The sequence below is a fragment of the Cherax quadricarinatus genome, chromosome 78 (genome assembly GCF_038502225.1).
Source record: "Cherax quadricarinatus isolate ZL_2023a chromosome 78, ASM3850222v1, whole genome shotgun sequence".
Lineage (NCBI taxonomy): Eukaryota > Metazoa > Arthropoda > Malacostraca > Decapoda > Parastacidae > Cherax > Cherax quadricarinatus.
This window is the reverse complement of record NC_091369.1, coordinates 19,942,641-19,959,816: the sequence shown is the minus strand read 5'-3', so window position 1 is coordinate 19,959,816 and position 17,176 is coordinate 19,942,641. Positions and strand designations below refer to the sequence as shown.

Sequence of the window (17,176 nt, the reverse complement as noted above, 5' to 3'; positions counted from 1 at the left end):
TTGGTCGAGCGCGCGCAGAAATTGCCCGAGGGATCCCTTAATGGGAGATTTTAACATTCAAAAAATTGACTAGAACAATGTGACACGAAATCTTGATATGATTCAGGATATTTTTTTATAGCAGTTTGTGACAGAACCAACTAGAGTAAACAACCTGCTTGACTTGGTTCTTGCCAGCAAAGTATCACTAATTAATAATCTTGAGGTTAATGATAAGCTTGGGGAAAGTGATCACAAATCACTGAGTTTCAATGTATAATGGAATTACTCAGATAACTGCAATTAATTTTGTGTCACAAACTTCCGCTTGGTTGGTTGCCAATATGACGTATTTTGGAGCATAGTTCTAACTGACCAGACAACTTTTTTTTCCGAGTAGGGAAATAAGATCTAGCAAAAATGATCCGAATGGATAAACAATAGATTAAAACATCTCACTGGTCAAAAGTGAAGCATATACAGGCGTATCAAAAGAGGGGATTGGCAGTTAGGAAATCAATATATTCAATTAACGAGAGGTATAAAAAAAGGAATAAAAAAAGCAAAAAGGGAATTATGACATGGAACAATGACATGGTCCTCAGACAAATAGAGACATTAATTAAGAAGGGGCAAGGCAGACTAAAATGCAGATTTTGAAAGTGATTTCGTATGAGGAGATAGAGCCACTCGATGTAAGGTCACTGAGACCATCCAAACAGAGTTGTGAAAGTAACATCTCGGGCAATTGCAGATATTCGAACACCGAGTATATGCGGTCCTGCCCGTTTGGGGTATAACAATTTAGAATGTTGCAAGGTTGCAATTGTTGAAAAAAAACGAAATAAATATTTTTTAAATTTATTATAAAAGTAGACAATATAAAAAACATAAATGGAACTTGTTTCTGAACAATTTATAAGCAGTAAAAAAATAGAAGTAGGAACTACTTATCAACAATGACACATTGCAATGAGATACAACTTACAAATGAAATATTCTTGAGTTCCCTGAGAAAGAACAATCCTTTTACATCACTAATTTCTGCAATGAAACTTTATGAAACAATTTCTATCCTTCTTGATGGATAGATTTACTTTGCATGTGGCACAGGAAAATGAAGATGCGACATGATTATTCTTGTTGCTGCAATACTTGCATGTAAGCAAGTATCTTCTTCTTGTTCAATTTCTTCTTTTTGGATGGTGGCATAGCTTCCTTCTCATCTGTTGGCACCTCTGCATCTTGTGGCAAGTATTCATCATCAGTTTCCACCACTTCCAGGTCATCTGGATCTTGATCTGAGTCACTGTCATCCCAAACACAGACAAATCTCGACTTATCCTTGGAGGACTCACCGTAGAACAATTTCTTATTGATCTGGAAGGACAATAAAAACGTTCTGTACACACCCAGACCATTACTGAATTCATATATACACTACCAAATTTTATGGAAATATTTATATACCGAAACTTGAAAACTGCACCTAAAAGGGCAGGAACGACTGTGCTTGGTCATATTTTGTTGCACTTTTTTCATTTGCATGGTGCACTCGTAATATGCTTCACAACGCCTTCATATATATATCAAAATATGGCTAAACTATTCATTTACACACTAGACACACAAATCAGTACTTACCGACATTGTATTGGGTGAAATGCTTCAGTATATAAGGAGCACTATACCGAGAAACACGAGTTTTGGCGCCGGCAAGGTAGAAGTGTTTACATTCTGCTGTCTCGACCAATGGGAAGCGAGCAGCCGCCATCACCGCTCAGCCTGGGCGACTCAGGGAAGGTCTGTGATTGGTCAGAAATAGAGAATGGGAACCTAGATACGCGGCGGGAGTTGTAGGACGTGCGCAAAAAACCACGCTATGAGGACCGCCTACACTCGGGTCTGCCCGGTAAAGGGACTAAAACCTAAAAAATCCCCTGCCCTTGATGAATTGTTTGCAAGGGTTGTAAAGGGACTTAGCATACCTATGACTAATCTTTTCAATATATCACTACAAACTGCCATAGGTCCATACAAGTGAAAAATGGCAAATGTAATACCTGTTTACATAGTGTGAGGGAAAAGTTCAGTAGATAGGAGTAGCGAGGGAGTATATAGTAACAATAGTTTCATTGCCGGCTACTTGTTAAGGTAGGGTAAGTCAAGCTCCCGCTATCCCTTCCCCTCCCTCTTCCCCCCCGAAAGGTGACGTGTAGGGCTCTGGTCAAACAGTAAATCACTCGACTCACAGCTCCCAACACTACTGTAAGTACATGCCTGCCTTGTTTTCTAGTGGATTTATTGGTTGAAAGCTTCACTTTTGACCAATAATAAACTTAGTCCTTTCAGTCTTGCTCTAAGTTGACTGTTGTAATAATCACCACATCTTTTAAGTATTGTACTTATGGAGAGTGATTTCTTAAGCAGTGGGTAACCTGCCTATCTTTCCAGCTTGGATGACAGAGAGGGTCACCTGTCAATCAACAAGTAAAACTGATGGAGACGGACTAACGTTCTGGAGACGTCCCATATTGGATTTACTTGCCTGTGCACTTATATGAAGAATCAGGACATAACCCCTCATCATTACAGGGGTCAAGAACCTGATCTCCTGTCATCGGGAAAGATTACTTACAGCCACTAGAATGAGCCAGTGAGTTATAACCAACACCTGCGACCCCCCCCTCCATCAACAGCAACGGATATGATTTCAACAACACAGTGTCACCAACACCAGACACCCAAGTTTTAAATTAGCATTGAATTCAGTTATTTATATTTTTCATTTTTCATTTTCTTTAAAGTAGGATTAATATTTCATATTTAAGTGTTTTATATTTCATATTTCCTAAATAAGAAAGTGTTTATATTTGTCAGTTTTTGTTCTTTTTCTATTCATTAATTTTCCTGAGGAGGAGCCAGCCTTAGTAATACTGACTGAAGTTGTTACAGGGCTGAGTAAGCCTTCACACATAGCTATGAATTATAGACCAATAAGCCTTACCTCCATAGTGGGAAAATTTATGAAATCAGTAATTGCCGAGGTAATTCGTAGCCATTTTGAAAGGCATAAATTTATTAATGAATTTCAGCACGGTTTTACGAAGAAGCCTTATGAATTTATTATTTTTTTTCACTATGGTATTTGAAGAGGTAGATCATAGCATTGAATATAATATTGTGTATATGGACTTAAGAAAGGTTTTCGATAGAGGTCCACATCAGAAGAAACGTAAGGCACACAGAATAGGAGGTGGATTCTTTTTCCTGGGAAGAAGCATGGTTGACAACTAGGCAGCATAGAGTTTGCATAAATGGGGAGAAATCAAAATGGGGGCACGTCACAAGCAGTGTTCCAAAAGGGTCAGTGTTTGGCCTCTTGTTGCTCACAATTTATATAAACGACATACTGGAGGGAATAAATAGCGACATAAGCAAATTTCTGATGACTCCACAAAAAAAGCCGTCCAATTCATTCTAATGAGGACATTAGAGTGCTCGAGAATGATTTGAATCGACTGATGCAGTGGTCGGAGAAGTGGCAGATAGATCCATTTTATTGTAGACAAATGCAAAGTTCTAAATGTTGGATAGGAAAATAACCATGCCACATGTGGAAATTTATTTGGTCCAAATAGTTCCACAGCTCAGATCCAGCATGGCCGTCTGGTCGTCTGAGCCGAGCGGCCCTTAAACCCTCCCAAACAAGGCATTCTCTGGTTGGCGGTTGTTGGTAAGCTTATTTAATTTATAGATTTACTCTTCAGGGAAGGAGTAGGTAGTTTTACTGGTAGTACACTAATATTAGGTTTACTAAGGCATCTGTAGATAATGATAAAGTAGACCTAAGACCTTAACATAGGTAGTAATAGGCCGATAATGTAGGCAAACACTAGGATAAGTTAGCTAGGGAGAACTGGCAGCCCTAGCTTGAATGGCGGGGCGCAGGTCACAAAGACAGAATAGCGCCCTTCTTACGACAGACACTGACTGGACAAGACATGCCGTGAACAGCAGACGGCGCCCCCACGTGTCTTCACATCTGAGACCTGGGGAAATCTGGTAGAGGCACCTCGATGTACCGTAGATGATCTCCTCCATCAGCCCATACAGTAAGACGAGATATTCACCTTTTCCTGTAGGTTCTGGCCAGTGTCTTAGGAGATTGTGGGTTGAGTTAACTGAGGGCTCGGCGTGCTACAGAGAGAGCATGCCCAGTAAGTACCAGTGTCTCAGAGCCGTCTGAAGCTAGTGTCTAAGTCTGCATAGTTATACTAGGGGATACATACCCTCTGGGATATAGGATTTTCTGAGGAGCAGGCAGGACACTAATTACGATTGAATATTGCAGGAATTAATGCTCCCGGTTGCACGTGGTTTCCAAGGGGAAGTCCAAAGGGGCTAAAGCTAGGCTTAGGAAGTTGAAGATCAGGATATATGCTGCAACACCAAGTAAGTTAGTCCTTTATACGTGCATGCAGGCGAGGTTTCTTGCAATACCAATCATTTGTGAAAATCTGTTCTATAAGCCACTTGTGAGGCTGAGGTACCCACCTCAGAGCTCGGTGTCAACAGAGTTTGCCAGGGTAGGCGACTCACTTGGAGGCAGTCCACACAAATTTTCACAAAAGTGGTCCTTCGAAAACCGGATGTGGAATAGCTAGGTTAAGCTATCATAGCTAGGCCACAGTTAGGAACCAGTTTAACAGAGTTAGGTTAAGCTATCATAGCTAGGCCACAGTTAGGAACCAGTTTTACAGAGTTAGGTTAAGCTATCATAGCTAGGCCACAGTTAGGAACCAGTTTGAAAAAGTTAGGTTAAGTTAGCACACCTAGGTCAAAGTTACACAGAGGCTAGGCCAAGCTGACTATACACAGAAGTTGTTATTTGCAGTAATTTACAGGCAGGCCAGGTAGGCTAGAGAAGCTTGTGAATTTAATTATTTACAGTGATTACAAGTAATCCAGAGTAGGAGACTTGTGTGTTAATTACTTACAGTGGATTTGCAGGTAGCCACAGTTAGGCTAGGCTTGTGCAATATTTACAAAAGGTTATAGTAGCTAGGACAGATTTAACCTAGTTATTATTTACAGGGAGTTATAAAGCCAGGTTTTAGTTATAGCACACTAGCTAGGTTAGGATTTACCTTATCCAACCATCCACGCTAGACAGAGTAAGCTGGGCACAGGCCAAGCTGGTTACATACATTATTCATTTACTGTTTCACAAGTTGAATTGTTGAATTTACTTGTGTTAACCAAGTGATTTTAATTTGTATACTGCACTTTTATTGTGATTTTTCATCATCTTTGATTCATGTTAATGTGGGATTTGTGAATTATACCTGAGACTAGGTTAAGTCCTGTAATTATTTGCTGGCATTGTACAGTTAAGTGCTAGATTAAGCTTTCACATCGATACACATTTTGATTGGGATTTGAGAGCTAACAGTGTACATTTTTGATTCAGAGTAGAGTCAATATAATAAAGGGAATTGTTAAGCTTGTTGAGAAGCCTTGAGACTCGTTCATTCTCACCTAATACCGTTTGTGCTGTGGGGTGGGCTAATTGAAATACAAATTAGCACCGTGATCTTAACTAAACCGCAACTATGGTAGGTGAAGATGCAGTACCAGCTGTCCCAGCTCTAAGTCAATTAAAGCGGTCTATGGGAGCCTATAAGGGGCGCCTGAGCAAAGCATGTGAGGCGTGTCGTATGGTCAGGCAAGATCAGGACGTAGACTGGGAGGAACTAGAGAATTGCCTGAAACCTTTGGAGCAAAGACTGGAGGCCTTTGAGAGATCATTTATCCTTTATGAGACAGAGGCCTATACTACAGGTGAGCCTGAATATACAGTCGAAGTAGCACGGACAGACTATGACGAACGAAGGGCAGAGTGTAAAGCAGAGATGAGACTCTGCAGGCAGTTAATAAAGACTTTGAAGGCCGGTACAGCAGGGGCAGCAAATGTTTCAAGGAACACGAACAACAGCACACCTGTTAATGTGTTGCCCAGACTACCCCAGTTGAATTTACCAACGTTTGACGGAACCTTAACAGAGTACATTGCTTTCTGGGATCAGTTTAGAGCCCAGATAGATGACAGAAATGATTTGTCAGATGCCGTCAAGTTGCAGTATTTGCGGTCGCAGCTCAAGGGTAAAGCCTTAGATCTGGTCCGGCACTACCCGATTACTGACACTAATTACCAACATGCCAAAGTCCAATTAGAAGACATGTTTGGCAACACTGAGGAGATAAACGTAGCTATACTTTATCGGTTGTTGGATCTAGAGGCTTGCCGACATGACCGTCAAAGTCTAGAGAAGTTCCGTATTGAGATTATGAGCTTGACCAATAGTTTCAGAGATTTGCATGATGAGAATGATTCAAAATGGGTCCTTAGCCAGGTGATTCAGAGGAAACTGGCTAGCACGACAGTACATGAGTTACACTTAAAATATCGGACGAATAGGTTCACGATAAACCAAATTATTGAAGGGCTAGGGGATCTCATATCTCACCTGAGCATAGGTCAGGGGGAGAAATTACCTACCAAGGAGAAGTCGTTCGACTTCCCCAGACATTCGAGAGATAGACCTAAACCACCTCCCACTAAAGTAGGCACGTATTATGCCCAGGGCGAGCCCTCCACCCACAGGGCCAAGGGAGAAGCCACTAAAGCGGCCAGTATGAGACAGTGCGTGTTTTGTGATGAAGAACACGCTAGTTCAGGGTGTTCAAGCTTCACCACCTATAACCAAAGGGTTCAACGGCTAAGAGAGTTGAGACTTTGTTTCAAGTGTTGTGGAGAACATTTTGCCAGGGACTGTAACACCATGCTCAGGGAGTGTCGGGGCTGCAGGAAGGGAAAGCACCACAGTGCACTGTGTCCTAATGATGCCGGATTAGCACAAGTTAAGGAGAGCAAACCGCAAGAAAGGGCGGAGAGCAAGAACAAGTCAGAAGTAGCGATGAGTGTGGTGAGTACGGCACCGAGAATTTGTTCTGGTGAGCAGTTTCAAGGCTCGGTGGCCTTGCCCACCATAATGGCGGTGGTCGCGAACGGGAAGAAGTCTGAAACAACCCGTTTGTTCTTCGACAGTGGGGCACAGAGATCCTTCATAGCGGAGAGTCTAGCAACTAGGTTGAAGCTGGAGACAGTTGGTAAAGTTGACATGAAGGTGGAAGGGTTTGGTGGGGATGTCCCACGCAGGTCTTATCCAGTAGTCAATGTGACGGTCAGGTTAGCCGGGCATCGACGGGAAATTTCAGCCTTAATGGTGAAGAGGCTGCCCAATATCATTACCACTAGGGGACTGGCTGCAGCAGTCAAACGTTTGAGGGAGTTGGGTGTGAAGCTAGCAGAATCAGACATTGCTACAGACAATGTTAGTAATGTAGGCATCTTGGTAGGAGTGGATTACCTAGATGAGTTCGTGTCTACGAGAAGGGTTATCAAGGAGGGTGTGGGCCTGTACAGGACTCCAGCGGGGTACATCGTAGGAGGCAGAGTACCAGCTCACTTCCCTGCGACCCCGGGAAAGGAGGGCTCTGGTATTACAGTGACTGAGGCTGTACTGGTGATGCGGATTGGTGTGCACGAAGGCCTGTCAGAGGCGCAAATTGGCATATCCGACAGTGAGCCGGTCCATAAACTATGGGACCTGGATGTAGTAGGGATCAAAGGTGACCAGCCGCCCCCCGAACACGAAGAGACGTATCGAGATTACTTGAACCATGTGCAGTTCAGGGATGGACAGTATTGGGTGCGACTCCCATGGAAACCGGGCCATCCAACGCTGCCCACTAATTTCAAGAGGGCACATGGTCAGTTGAATTCATTGGTGAACAGCCTGACCAAGAAGGGTCTGGTGGGGAAATATGATGATATTATTAAGGAACAGCTGGCCCTTGGGTTCATCGAGAAAGTGCCCAATGCCAGCCCTGGGGAAAACACCCATTATCTTCCACACATGGCAGTCACCAAGGAGTCGGTAACCACTCCCATCAGAGTAGTCTTCAACTGCAGCTCGCAGGCGAGTCCCCGAGAGCCATCGTTGAACGACTGTCTGCTCACAGGGCCCTCCCTGACGCAGAAACTAGCAGATGTGTTGTTGAGATTCAGGACGGAACAGTACGCCTATGCGGCAGACATTAGCAAAGCCTTCCTACGTATTGGGTTGCAGCCACAGGATAGGGACTACACAAGGTTCTTGTGGTTGGCTAACACGGAGGCGCCCAACAAGGGTATGATACCTATAGATTCAGGGCAGTGTTGTTTGGTGCCACTAGTTCACCATTCCTATTACAGGCTACCACAGACTACCACCTTGTGAACTGTAATAGCCCACTTAAAGAATTACTGAAGACCCTATTTTATGTAGACAACATGCAGGGTACCACCTCAGATGAAAGGCTGTTGATGGACATTTACCGAGAGTCTAATCAGGAGATGCTCTCGGCTAACATGCCATTGAGAGAATGGGTGACAAACAATCCAACGTTGCGGGGCATGGTGGAACGTGACTATACTGGCTACTCAGTGCCTGAGGTAACATCGGTGTTGGGACTGTAGTGGGAAATCAAGGAAGACAGACTTAGGCTAAAGAGGAAGCCTGATGGGGAAGGGAAGCTGACCAGGAGGTCTTTGCTGAGCAAAGTGCAGACTGCCTTCAATCCTTTGGGTTTGTTGACACCCATCACCATTCGAGGGAGGATGCTAGTGCAACAGACCTGGGAGCTGAACCTAGGTTGGGACGACCCACTGCCAGAAACAGTCTGCCAGGAGTGGGATCTGGTTAACAAAGACCTAGCGGAATTGCACGAGTTCACATTCCCCAGGTCCATCGGGTGCACCGGGCGGGATTATGACTTGCACGTCTTCTGTGATGCCTCCTCCAGGGCCTATGGGGCAGTAGCGTATTTGGTGGCCGGGGACCAAGTCAATCTGGTCACCAGTCGTGTGCGGGTGACACCCCTGAAGGATTGCTCGATCCCAAAGCTAGAGCTCACGGCGATGTTGTTGGGAGCAAGACTGGGTAAGTACGTAGAGGAGGTGTTGAGTAATCTGAGGGTGAGACACACCTATGTATGGACAGACTCGGAGGTGGCCTTACAGTGGGTCCAGAATGACAGGTCTAAGCTCCCCTATGTCAGGAATCGGGTAAAGGAGATACGGGAACTACAGTCAACGTCAACAATTCTGTATGTGCCTACAGATCAAAACCCAGCCGACCTGATAAGCTGAGGGGTGACACACAGAAAGTTGAGTAAAAGCGAGCTTTGGTTCAAAGGCCCAGACTGGTTACCGGCAAGGGATTGCTGGCCGGAGCAGAAATTCGTGGAGACAATCAGCAGCATAGTACATTTTGCGGGGGAACACGACACTGAATTATTTGACCCCAGGCGCTACTCCTCGTGGAGAAAACTTATAGGAGTCACGGAAATGGTATTTCGATTCGTGAGGAAGCTGCATGACAAGGTAAGCCAAGGTCGACAGTTGTCTCTAGTGGGTCCCAGAGAATATTGGATAAGGCAGTACTAAAGGGGGAGGTTTCCAGGAGTGCTGGAAGTACTTGCGACCCGGCAGCAGGTTATGGCGTCAGGACGCGTGTCTAACGATGACGACTCAGGGAACAGCAAATTGGTTCACTCATTGGGATTGTTCCTAGATCATGTGGGGCTAATAAGATGCAGGGGAAGAATACAAAACTCTGAGCTCAGCTATGGGGCCAAACATCCCGTGCTGCTGGGAAAGGAGGGATGGGCGACAGAGCTATTGATACAAGATGCCCATCAGAGGACCTTACATGGGGGGTTTGGAGATACCCTCACCTGCCTACGTCAGAATTACTGGGTACTGAAGGGTCGAGCTGCCGTCAAAAGGGTGCTAAAGAGTTGCACGGTCTGCCGGCGGTACGATGGGAGGACCCTACCATTCCCAGGTCCACCACCGCTGCCTCAGGAGCGGGTACATAGTGACAGGCCCTTTGAGACTGTAGGAATAGACTATACTGGGGCTATCACATTGAAGAACCCAGGAGACGAGAGGGTGGGGTCTCAGAAAGTATATGTCTGCCTGTTTACTTGTGCCACTACTCGAGCGGTGCATTTGGAGTTGGCAGAAGATATGACAACAGAGACTTTCGTGAAGTTGTTCAGGAGGTTTACTGCCAGATTCTCGTGCCCGCGATTGATTATCTCGGACAATGACACAAGCTTTAGGGCGGCCGATAAAGTTTTCAGGAATCTTAGGGACAACGGAGAAGTACGAGAACACCTGAAGAGAATAGAGTGCGAGTGGAGGTTCATAGCTCCCAGGGCACCCTGGCAAGGGGGATTCTATGAACGCATGGTGGGCACAGTCAAAAGGTGCATTCGGAAGGTCTTGCATGGCAGGAGGGTGAGCTGTGATGAACTGAGGACAGTGTTAGTTGAGATAGAGGCAAGAGTTAATAACAGGCCTCTGACCTACGTACAAAATGGGATTGACGAGCAAGAAGCTCTCACCCCCAATCACATGCTGTTTGGAAGAAGGATTGAGCCCTTCCCCGCAATTTTGAGTCAGTCTTCCAAGGAGCTGGATTATTATGGGCCAGATGGTCCCCCCATCAATGAAGAACTGCACAGAAGTCACAACAGACTGGTGAACATCCTGGACAAATGGAACCAGGTGTGGCGGAGGGATTACTTGACAACCTTGCGGGAACATTTCTATGGTGCCGACCCCGAGGCAAATAAGATGATGCTGAGTGAAGGGGACCTGGTGCTAGTAGAATCCGAGGCGCCCAGGGCATACTGGCCTCTTGGCCTGGTAGTGTCAACCCACCCAGACAAGTCTGGGCAGTTGAGAATGGTGAAAGTGAGAATGAACGGTGTCGAGACTATAAGACCCATCAACAGGCTTTTGCCTCTCGAGGTCCACACGGTGGGACCGGGACATGAGAAATCAGACCAGAGGTTGAGCGAGCTGAGCGGCCGGACGACCCGTCGAACGGAGCTCAAGTCCAGGGCCCACTGGGGGGACCTGCGGGAGGCAGACTTGATCTAGACTTAGCGCCTACCTTCGCCGGCGGGAGGATGTGGAAATTTATTTGGTCCAAATAGTTCCACAGCTCAGATCCAGCATGGCCGTCTGGTCGTCTGAGCCGAGCGGCCCTTAAACCCTCCCAAACAAGGCATTCTCTGGTTGGCGGTTGTTGGTAAGCTTATTTAATTTATAGATTTACTCTTCAGGGAAGGAGTAGGTAGTTTTACTGGTAGTACACTAATATTAGGTTTACTAAGGCATCTGTAGATAATGATAAAGTAGACCTAAGACCTTAACATAGGTAGTAATAGGCCGATAATGTAGGCAAACACTAGGATAAGTTAGCTAGGGAGAACTGGCAGCCCTAGCTTGAATAGCGGGGCGCAGGTCACAAAGACAGAATAGCGCCCTTCTTACGACAGACACCGACTGGACAAGACGTGCCGTGAACAGCAGACGGCGCCCCCACGTGTCTTCACATCTGAGACCTGGGGAAATCTGGTAGAGGCACCTCGATGTACCGTAGATGATCTCCTCCATCAGCCCACACAGTAAGACGAGATATTCACCTTTTCCCGTAGGTTCTGGCCAGTGTCTTAGGAGATTGTGGGTTGTGTTAACTGAGGGCTCGGCGTGCTACAGAGAGAGCATGCCCAGTAAGTACCAGTGTCTCAGATCTGTCTGAAGCTAGTGTCTAAGTCTGCATAGTTATACTAGGGGATATATACCCTCTGGGATATAGGAATTTCTGAGGTGCAGGCAGGACACTAATTACGATTGAATATTGAAGGAATTAATGCTCCCGGTTGCACGTGGTTTCCAAGGGGAAGTCCAAATGGGCTAAAGCTAGGCTTAGGAAGTTGAAGATCAGGATATATGCTGCAACACCAAGTAAGTTAGTCTTTTATACGTGCATGCAGGCGAGGTTTCTTGCAATACCAATCATTTGTGAAAATCTGTTCTATAAGCCACTTGTGAGGCTGAGGTACCCACCTCAAAGCTCGGTGTCAACAGAGTTTGCCAGGGTAGGCGACTCACTTGGAGGCAGTCCACATAAATTTTCACACCACATATGTACTAAATAATGTAGATCTTAACATTACTGATTGTGAAAAGAATTTAAGAGTTCTGGTTAACAGTAATTTGAAACCAAGACAACAGTGCATAAGTGTTCACAATGAAGCTAACAGAATCCTTGGCTTCATATCAAGAAGCATAAACAATAGAAGTCCTAAGGTTGTTCTTCAACTCTACATATCTTTGGTTAGGCCTCATTTATATGATGTTGAGCAGTTCTGGTCACCATATTACAGAATGGATATAAATACACTGGAAAAAGTATAAAGGATGACAAAATTGATCCCGTGTGTCAGAAATCTTCCCTATGAGGATAGACTGAGGGCTCTGAATCTGCACTCTCTAGAAAGGTGTAGAATTAGTGGGAATGTGATTGACGTGCTGTAGGAGTGTGAGCAAAGTAACATTTAATAAGGGATTCAAGTTAACTGGCAGGCCAGACTTGAGCCCTAGAGATGGGAAGTACAGTGTCTGCACTCTAAAGGAGGGGTAATGTTGCAGCTTTGTAACTGTAGTGTAGGTACGCCTCTGGCAAGACAGTGATGGAGTGAATGATGATGAAAGTTTTCTTTCTCGGGCTACCCTGCTTTGGTGGGAATCAGCTGATGTGTTACTAAAAAAATAAAATGGAAAACAGGAAGGATATAGGAAAGCAGTGGTTTGGTAACATAGTTGTGGACGAGTGGAACAAACTTCCGAGTATCTTCATAGAAGATTGTGTAGTTTTAAAAATACGTTAGACAAATACATGAGTGGGTGTGGGAAGGTGTGAATTGGACCTGACTAGTTTGTGCTACTAGGTCAGAAGCCGTGCTCCTTCCTGACTTGACTAGGTTAGGGCGTTGGCTCAAGCCAGTGGGAAAATCGAACCTGCCTCGCATGGGCCAGTAAGCCTGCTTCAGTGTTCCTTCGCTGATATGTTCTTATGTTCTTATTACATTAACACCACACATTGCTCTCAGACATGACATATCCACTGCCTCCAGCCTTCTCCTTGTTGCAACATTCACCACCCACGCTTCACACCCAAAAAAGAGCATTGGTGTAACTATACTTTCATACATTCCCTTCTTTACTTCTATGCTTCTTCCTTTGCTTCTTTTCTCCAAAGACTCCTCAGCTCCTCTTCAATCTTCTGCTGTGGTGGGAGTGATTTTCGTGTAAAATGGGAACTAGTCTCTGGGGTTTTCCAAATGAATATTATCATAAATGTTTCTCACCTGTATTCCAGAGAGTCCAAGCAAGGGATTTCAACCGTTCCAAGTAATTTAGTTGCTTTATCATATTTATATGAGCATTCAAAGCTCTCTGTACTATCACCAGGTCAGCAATTTTGCCTGCTTTGAAATGGGCGGAAATGTGCAGACGTATTCCAGCCTAGAAATAACAAGTGATTTGAAGCGAATCATCATGGGCAGGGTATCCCTAGTTCTAAAGTTCTCATTACCCATCTTAACATCTTCCTGTAAGATGTTGTAGTTACATTGTTGTGATATTTGAAAGTGCGATACTCTGACATTATCACTCCCAGGTCCTTCACATCAGTTTTTTCAGTCTTTTATGCGATTGGAATTTGTTTTATACTCAGATAAATTTTTATTTTCCTTTATTTTTCCATAAGAGAGTAACTGAAATTTCTCTTCATTGAACTTCGTGTTGATCCCTGCAGCTCATTTGAAGATCTGCTTGATGTCCTCTTGATATCTTGCAGCATCTTCGACGGATGATGCCCTCATGTAAATTAGGGTGTCATCTGCAAAGGAAGACATGGTGCTGTGTCTTAAATCTCTGTCTATGTCAGATATGAGGATAAAGAACAGGATGGGGGAGAGTAGTCTGTCTTGTGGATCAGAGCTTTTCACTGTGGCTACCTCAGATGTTACTATCTTTGTGTTCTATTTGTTGGGAAGTTATTGATCCATCTACCAGCTTTTCCCTGTTATTCCTTTATCATGCATATTGTGCGGTATTACACCATGGTCACACTTGTCGAAGGCTTTTGCAAAGTCTGTGTATATTACTTCTGCATTTTGTTTTTCCCTCAGTAGTTGGAGCGGGAAGGAATGGCCTACTGTAAACCCATGTTACCCTAAGTTTGCCAAGTAAACCCATGTTTCAGTTTGCTTTACTGCCATCTTTGTGGAGTGGAGCTACGTCTGTTATTTATAGCGAGTGTGAGATGCCACCTGTGTCCATGTTCCCTCTACATAAAAGGCTGAAGGCACGTTAAAAGGGCCTTTTGCAGTTCTTGATAAACACGGAGTTCTATGAGTCTTGGCCTGGGGCAGAGTGCATCGGCATGTCATTTATTGCTTTTTCGAAGTCATATGGTGTAAGGATAATATCGGAGATTTTTGAATAGACCACATTTTGAGTTTTGGTCATAAAAAAAATTGATTTGGTTTTTGACTTAGTCTGGCTAATGGCTCACTAAACACCAAGTCTCACTGGGACTTTAATATCTCACTCATTTCTTTGCTGCCATCTGTTTAAGTCCCATCTCATCTAAGTACATAAGAACATAAGAAAGAAGGAACATTGCATCAGGCCTACTGGCCCATGCAGGGCAGGTTCATGTCAACCCCCATAACCTTACTCTTTCCTATGTTCAGTTTTAATTTCCATCTTTGACATGCACCAACAAACTCGCCCACCAACCTCTGTAACTTTCCTTCGAAGTCTCCTGAAAGGACAGTGTATAACGTATTTATTACATTAAGCAAATATAACCTGGCACCTATGGGTATAAGCCTTGTCTAGGGGAGTTTAAAATATTAAACAAAATACACCAACCTATGGCCAAGCTTCTTTCTTCACAAAAAACTATATAGTCAATACTTATATTAATTATCAGGAAGGGCTCTTAAATTCACTTTTATAAAAATGTAACTATATTAATGGTAAACTTACATATACAACATACAACCTACCCTCTACATATTACATAAAACACACTAGTATACCTGTACCAGGTAATCCTTTAGGTCACCTACAAAATATTACCTAAATCCACTAGTACAGGGGTACTAGTTAGCTAAAATATTTATAAACAGTGGGGCTCGATGACACACCCCTCCTCTTCTGCTGACTCTTAGCCTGCAGGCAAAATATTATTAGCTGTACTCTCTAAAACATGCCACCACATACTAGGACTTTACAGGTAAAAATCACAAGAGTACAAAAACAATAAAATAACCTATGGCCTAAACTTACCCAAATATCACCCACATACTTAACCAAAGACCATGACGTCTTATGACGTCCTGCTCCAGCCACCGCTCTTCCGGTACTGCTACACACACACCTCTCCTGTCTTTTCCTGGCTACTCTGACTGACCAGGTATATGCGTCTGGTTTCAGAACAAACCCTGTGGAAAATAATGTATTTTCCAGAAAAAATACACTGTATTTTTTATGTAAATTAATGTAACATACTGTATTTAATAAAAATTTGTCATAAAAAATGGGAAATTCTGCGCCTGCGCAGAAGAGACTCGCCATGTTTGAACTACACAACACAAACGTTAGTGAATAATTGGAAGAATTTTCGTGCTCTAGAGGTAAAATTGGGCTGACACTTCTCAAATAGGAGCCAAAATTGTTGGACGTGCATTCCTGCATAACGAGAGAATCAGGCGACTGGACAGGACTCCGTAATTAGATGAAAACAGGATATTACCCCCAGCTAAGTCATGTCTATATATTTATGTTTATAGTTCTGGCAAGTATTATTATCATAAATGTAGACAGGGGGGTTTTCTGAGTATGATACACCTTAATCTCCAGTCAAATTGGTGAGTGATATTAAGATATATTCTCCTTCTGTTATGTAAATGTGTATATATATAATCATTTATTAATTTTAATATACAGTCAGCTGTATAGCCCTTGTGGCTTAGCGCTTCTTTTTTGATTATAATAATAATATACAGTCAACAAATTTATATATTTACCAGAATTCCTGGTGATACATATTTCATTTTTAATTAATAGGTCTAGAGCAACTTGTGGATGTGACAGTGGTAGGTATCGAAGGGGGACATTTTTGCGACCTAGGTGTCCCAAATTCCTACTTGTCTATGTAACTTTGATAAATAATAATTATCTTTGTTATCATTTACTGTTAGGTACATAGTGAGTTACATTCAGGTAAATGTAATTTTCCACATTTAATTTGCCCGTTGGTCCTTCTTGAACTGGATGTAATTAGTGAAGTCATTAATTAGTTAATTACTTAATAATTATATGTGAAATGACAAAAGAAGGTGGATGTTAAGTTCACAAATTTACTTAATGTGTAGTGGATTATAATTATTACAATATTAATTTGATAAGACAATTCTGGCCAAGATTTATATCAGTGTATGTGTAATTGCTAAGCTCAAGTGTAGCTAAAATTTATATTATAATTTTCTTACATGTAATTGCAAAGTTCAAGTGTAGCTAGGATTTATTCAAAGGTAAGTTGTATCAGTGTTGTAAGTTGTAATCAGTGTTATTAATTAAGTTGAATTTAATACATTGCATCATTGGTGAAAATGAGGAAATTAATATAGAAGGCAAACACCTGGAAGTTAGAGCAAAAAAAACATCACTACAGGCTTGAAAATGTCATGTAACCAAGGCATATAATAAGTGCTTGGAATTAATGAATCAATAATGAATCTCTGTGAATTTTTTTTGAATGTTGCTTTACAAAGTCTACACGAGACTGATCTAGCTGATGCTTGCATAATTTTTATTTCCTCCTGTACTTGGTGGGAATACACTGATATGCGCCAAGAACCTATGTTTTAACAACCTAACAATCACCAAAATACTCATCATCCTAAGCAGCTGTGGACTCCAGGGCTTTTCTGTAAAGCACTGTATATACAAGTGCTGCCCAATGCTCCACAGGCCACATCAGTGCACGAGCCTGGTTTTCAAATGCCTCGAAGAACTGTTCGGGCTCAGACTCAACAAAACGAGATACTTAAGGCACTGCCTACTCTCCATCTCTATCAAACTCTTCTTTTGGGAATGCATGCTGCTCTCTGGTTGATTAGAGATTGACTTTAGCTAACTCAAGTGCCAATAAAG

General features: G+C 43.2%; 1 protein-coding gene across 9 annotated transcripts in view; it reads left to right on the top strand.

Annotated features, from left to right (window-relative positions):
• The window catches only part of LOC128701491 (uncharacterized), a 248,289-nt gene extending 236,460 nt beyond the window's left edge, over positions 1-11,829 (top strand). For 7 of the 9 annotated variants that reach the window (XM_070101766.1, XM_070101764.1, XM_070101758.1 and 4 more), the window contains one exon: positions 2,434-2,488. In XM_070101766.1, coding sequence (XP_069957867.1) covers positions 2,434-2,473 — 40 coding nt within the window. In that variant the 3' untranslated portion in view covers positions 2,474-2,488. Of the gene's footprint in view, positions 1-2,433; positions 2,489-4,333; positions 4,361-11,807 lie in introns of those variants that run through there. The other 2 variants (XM_070101763.1, XM_070101762.1) reach the window with 2 other exon arrangements.
• Positions 11,830-17,176: the final 5,347 nt, after the last annotated feature.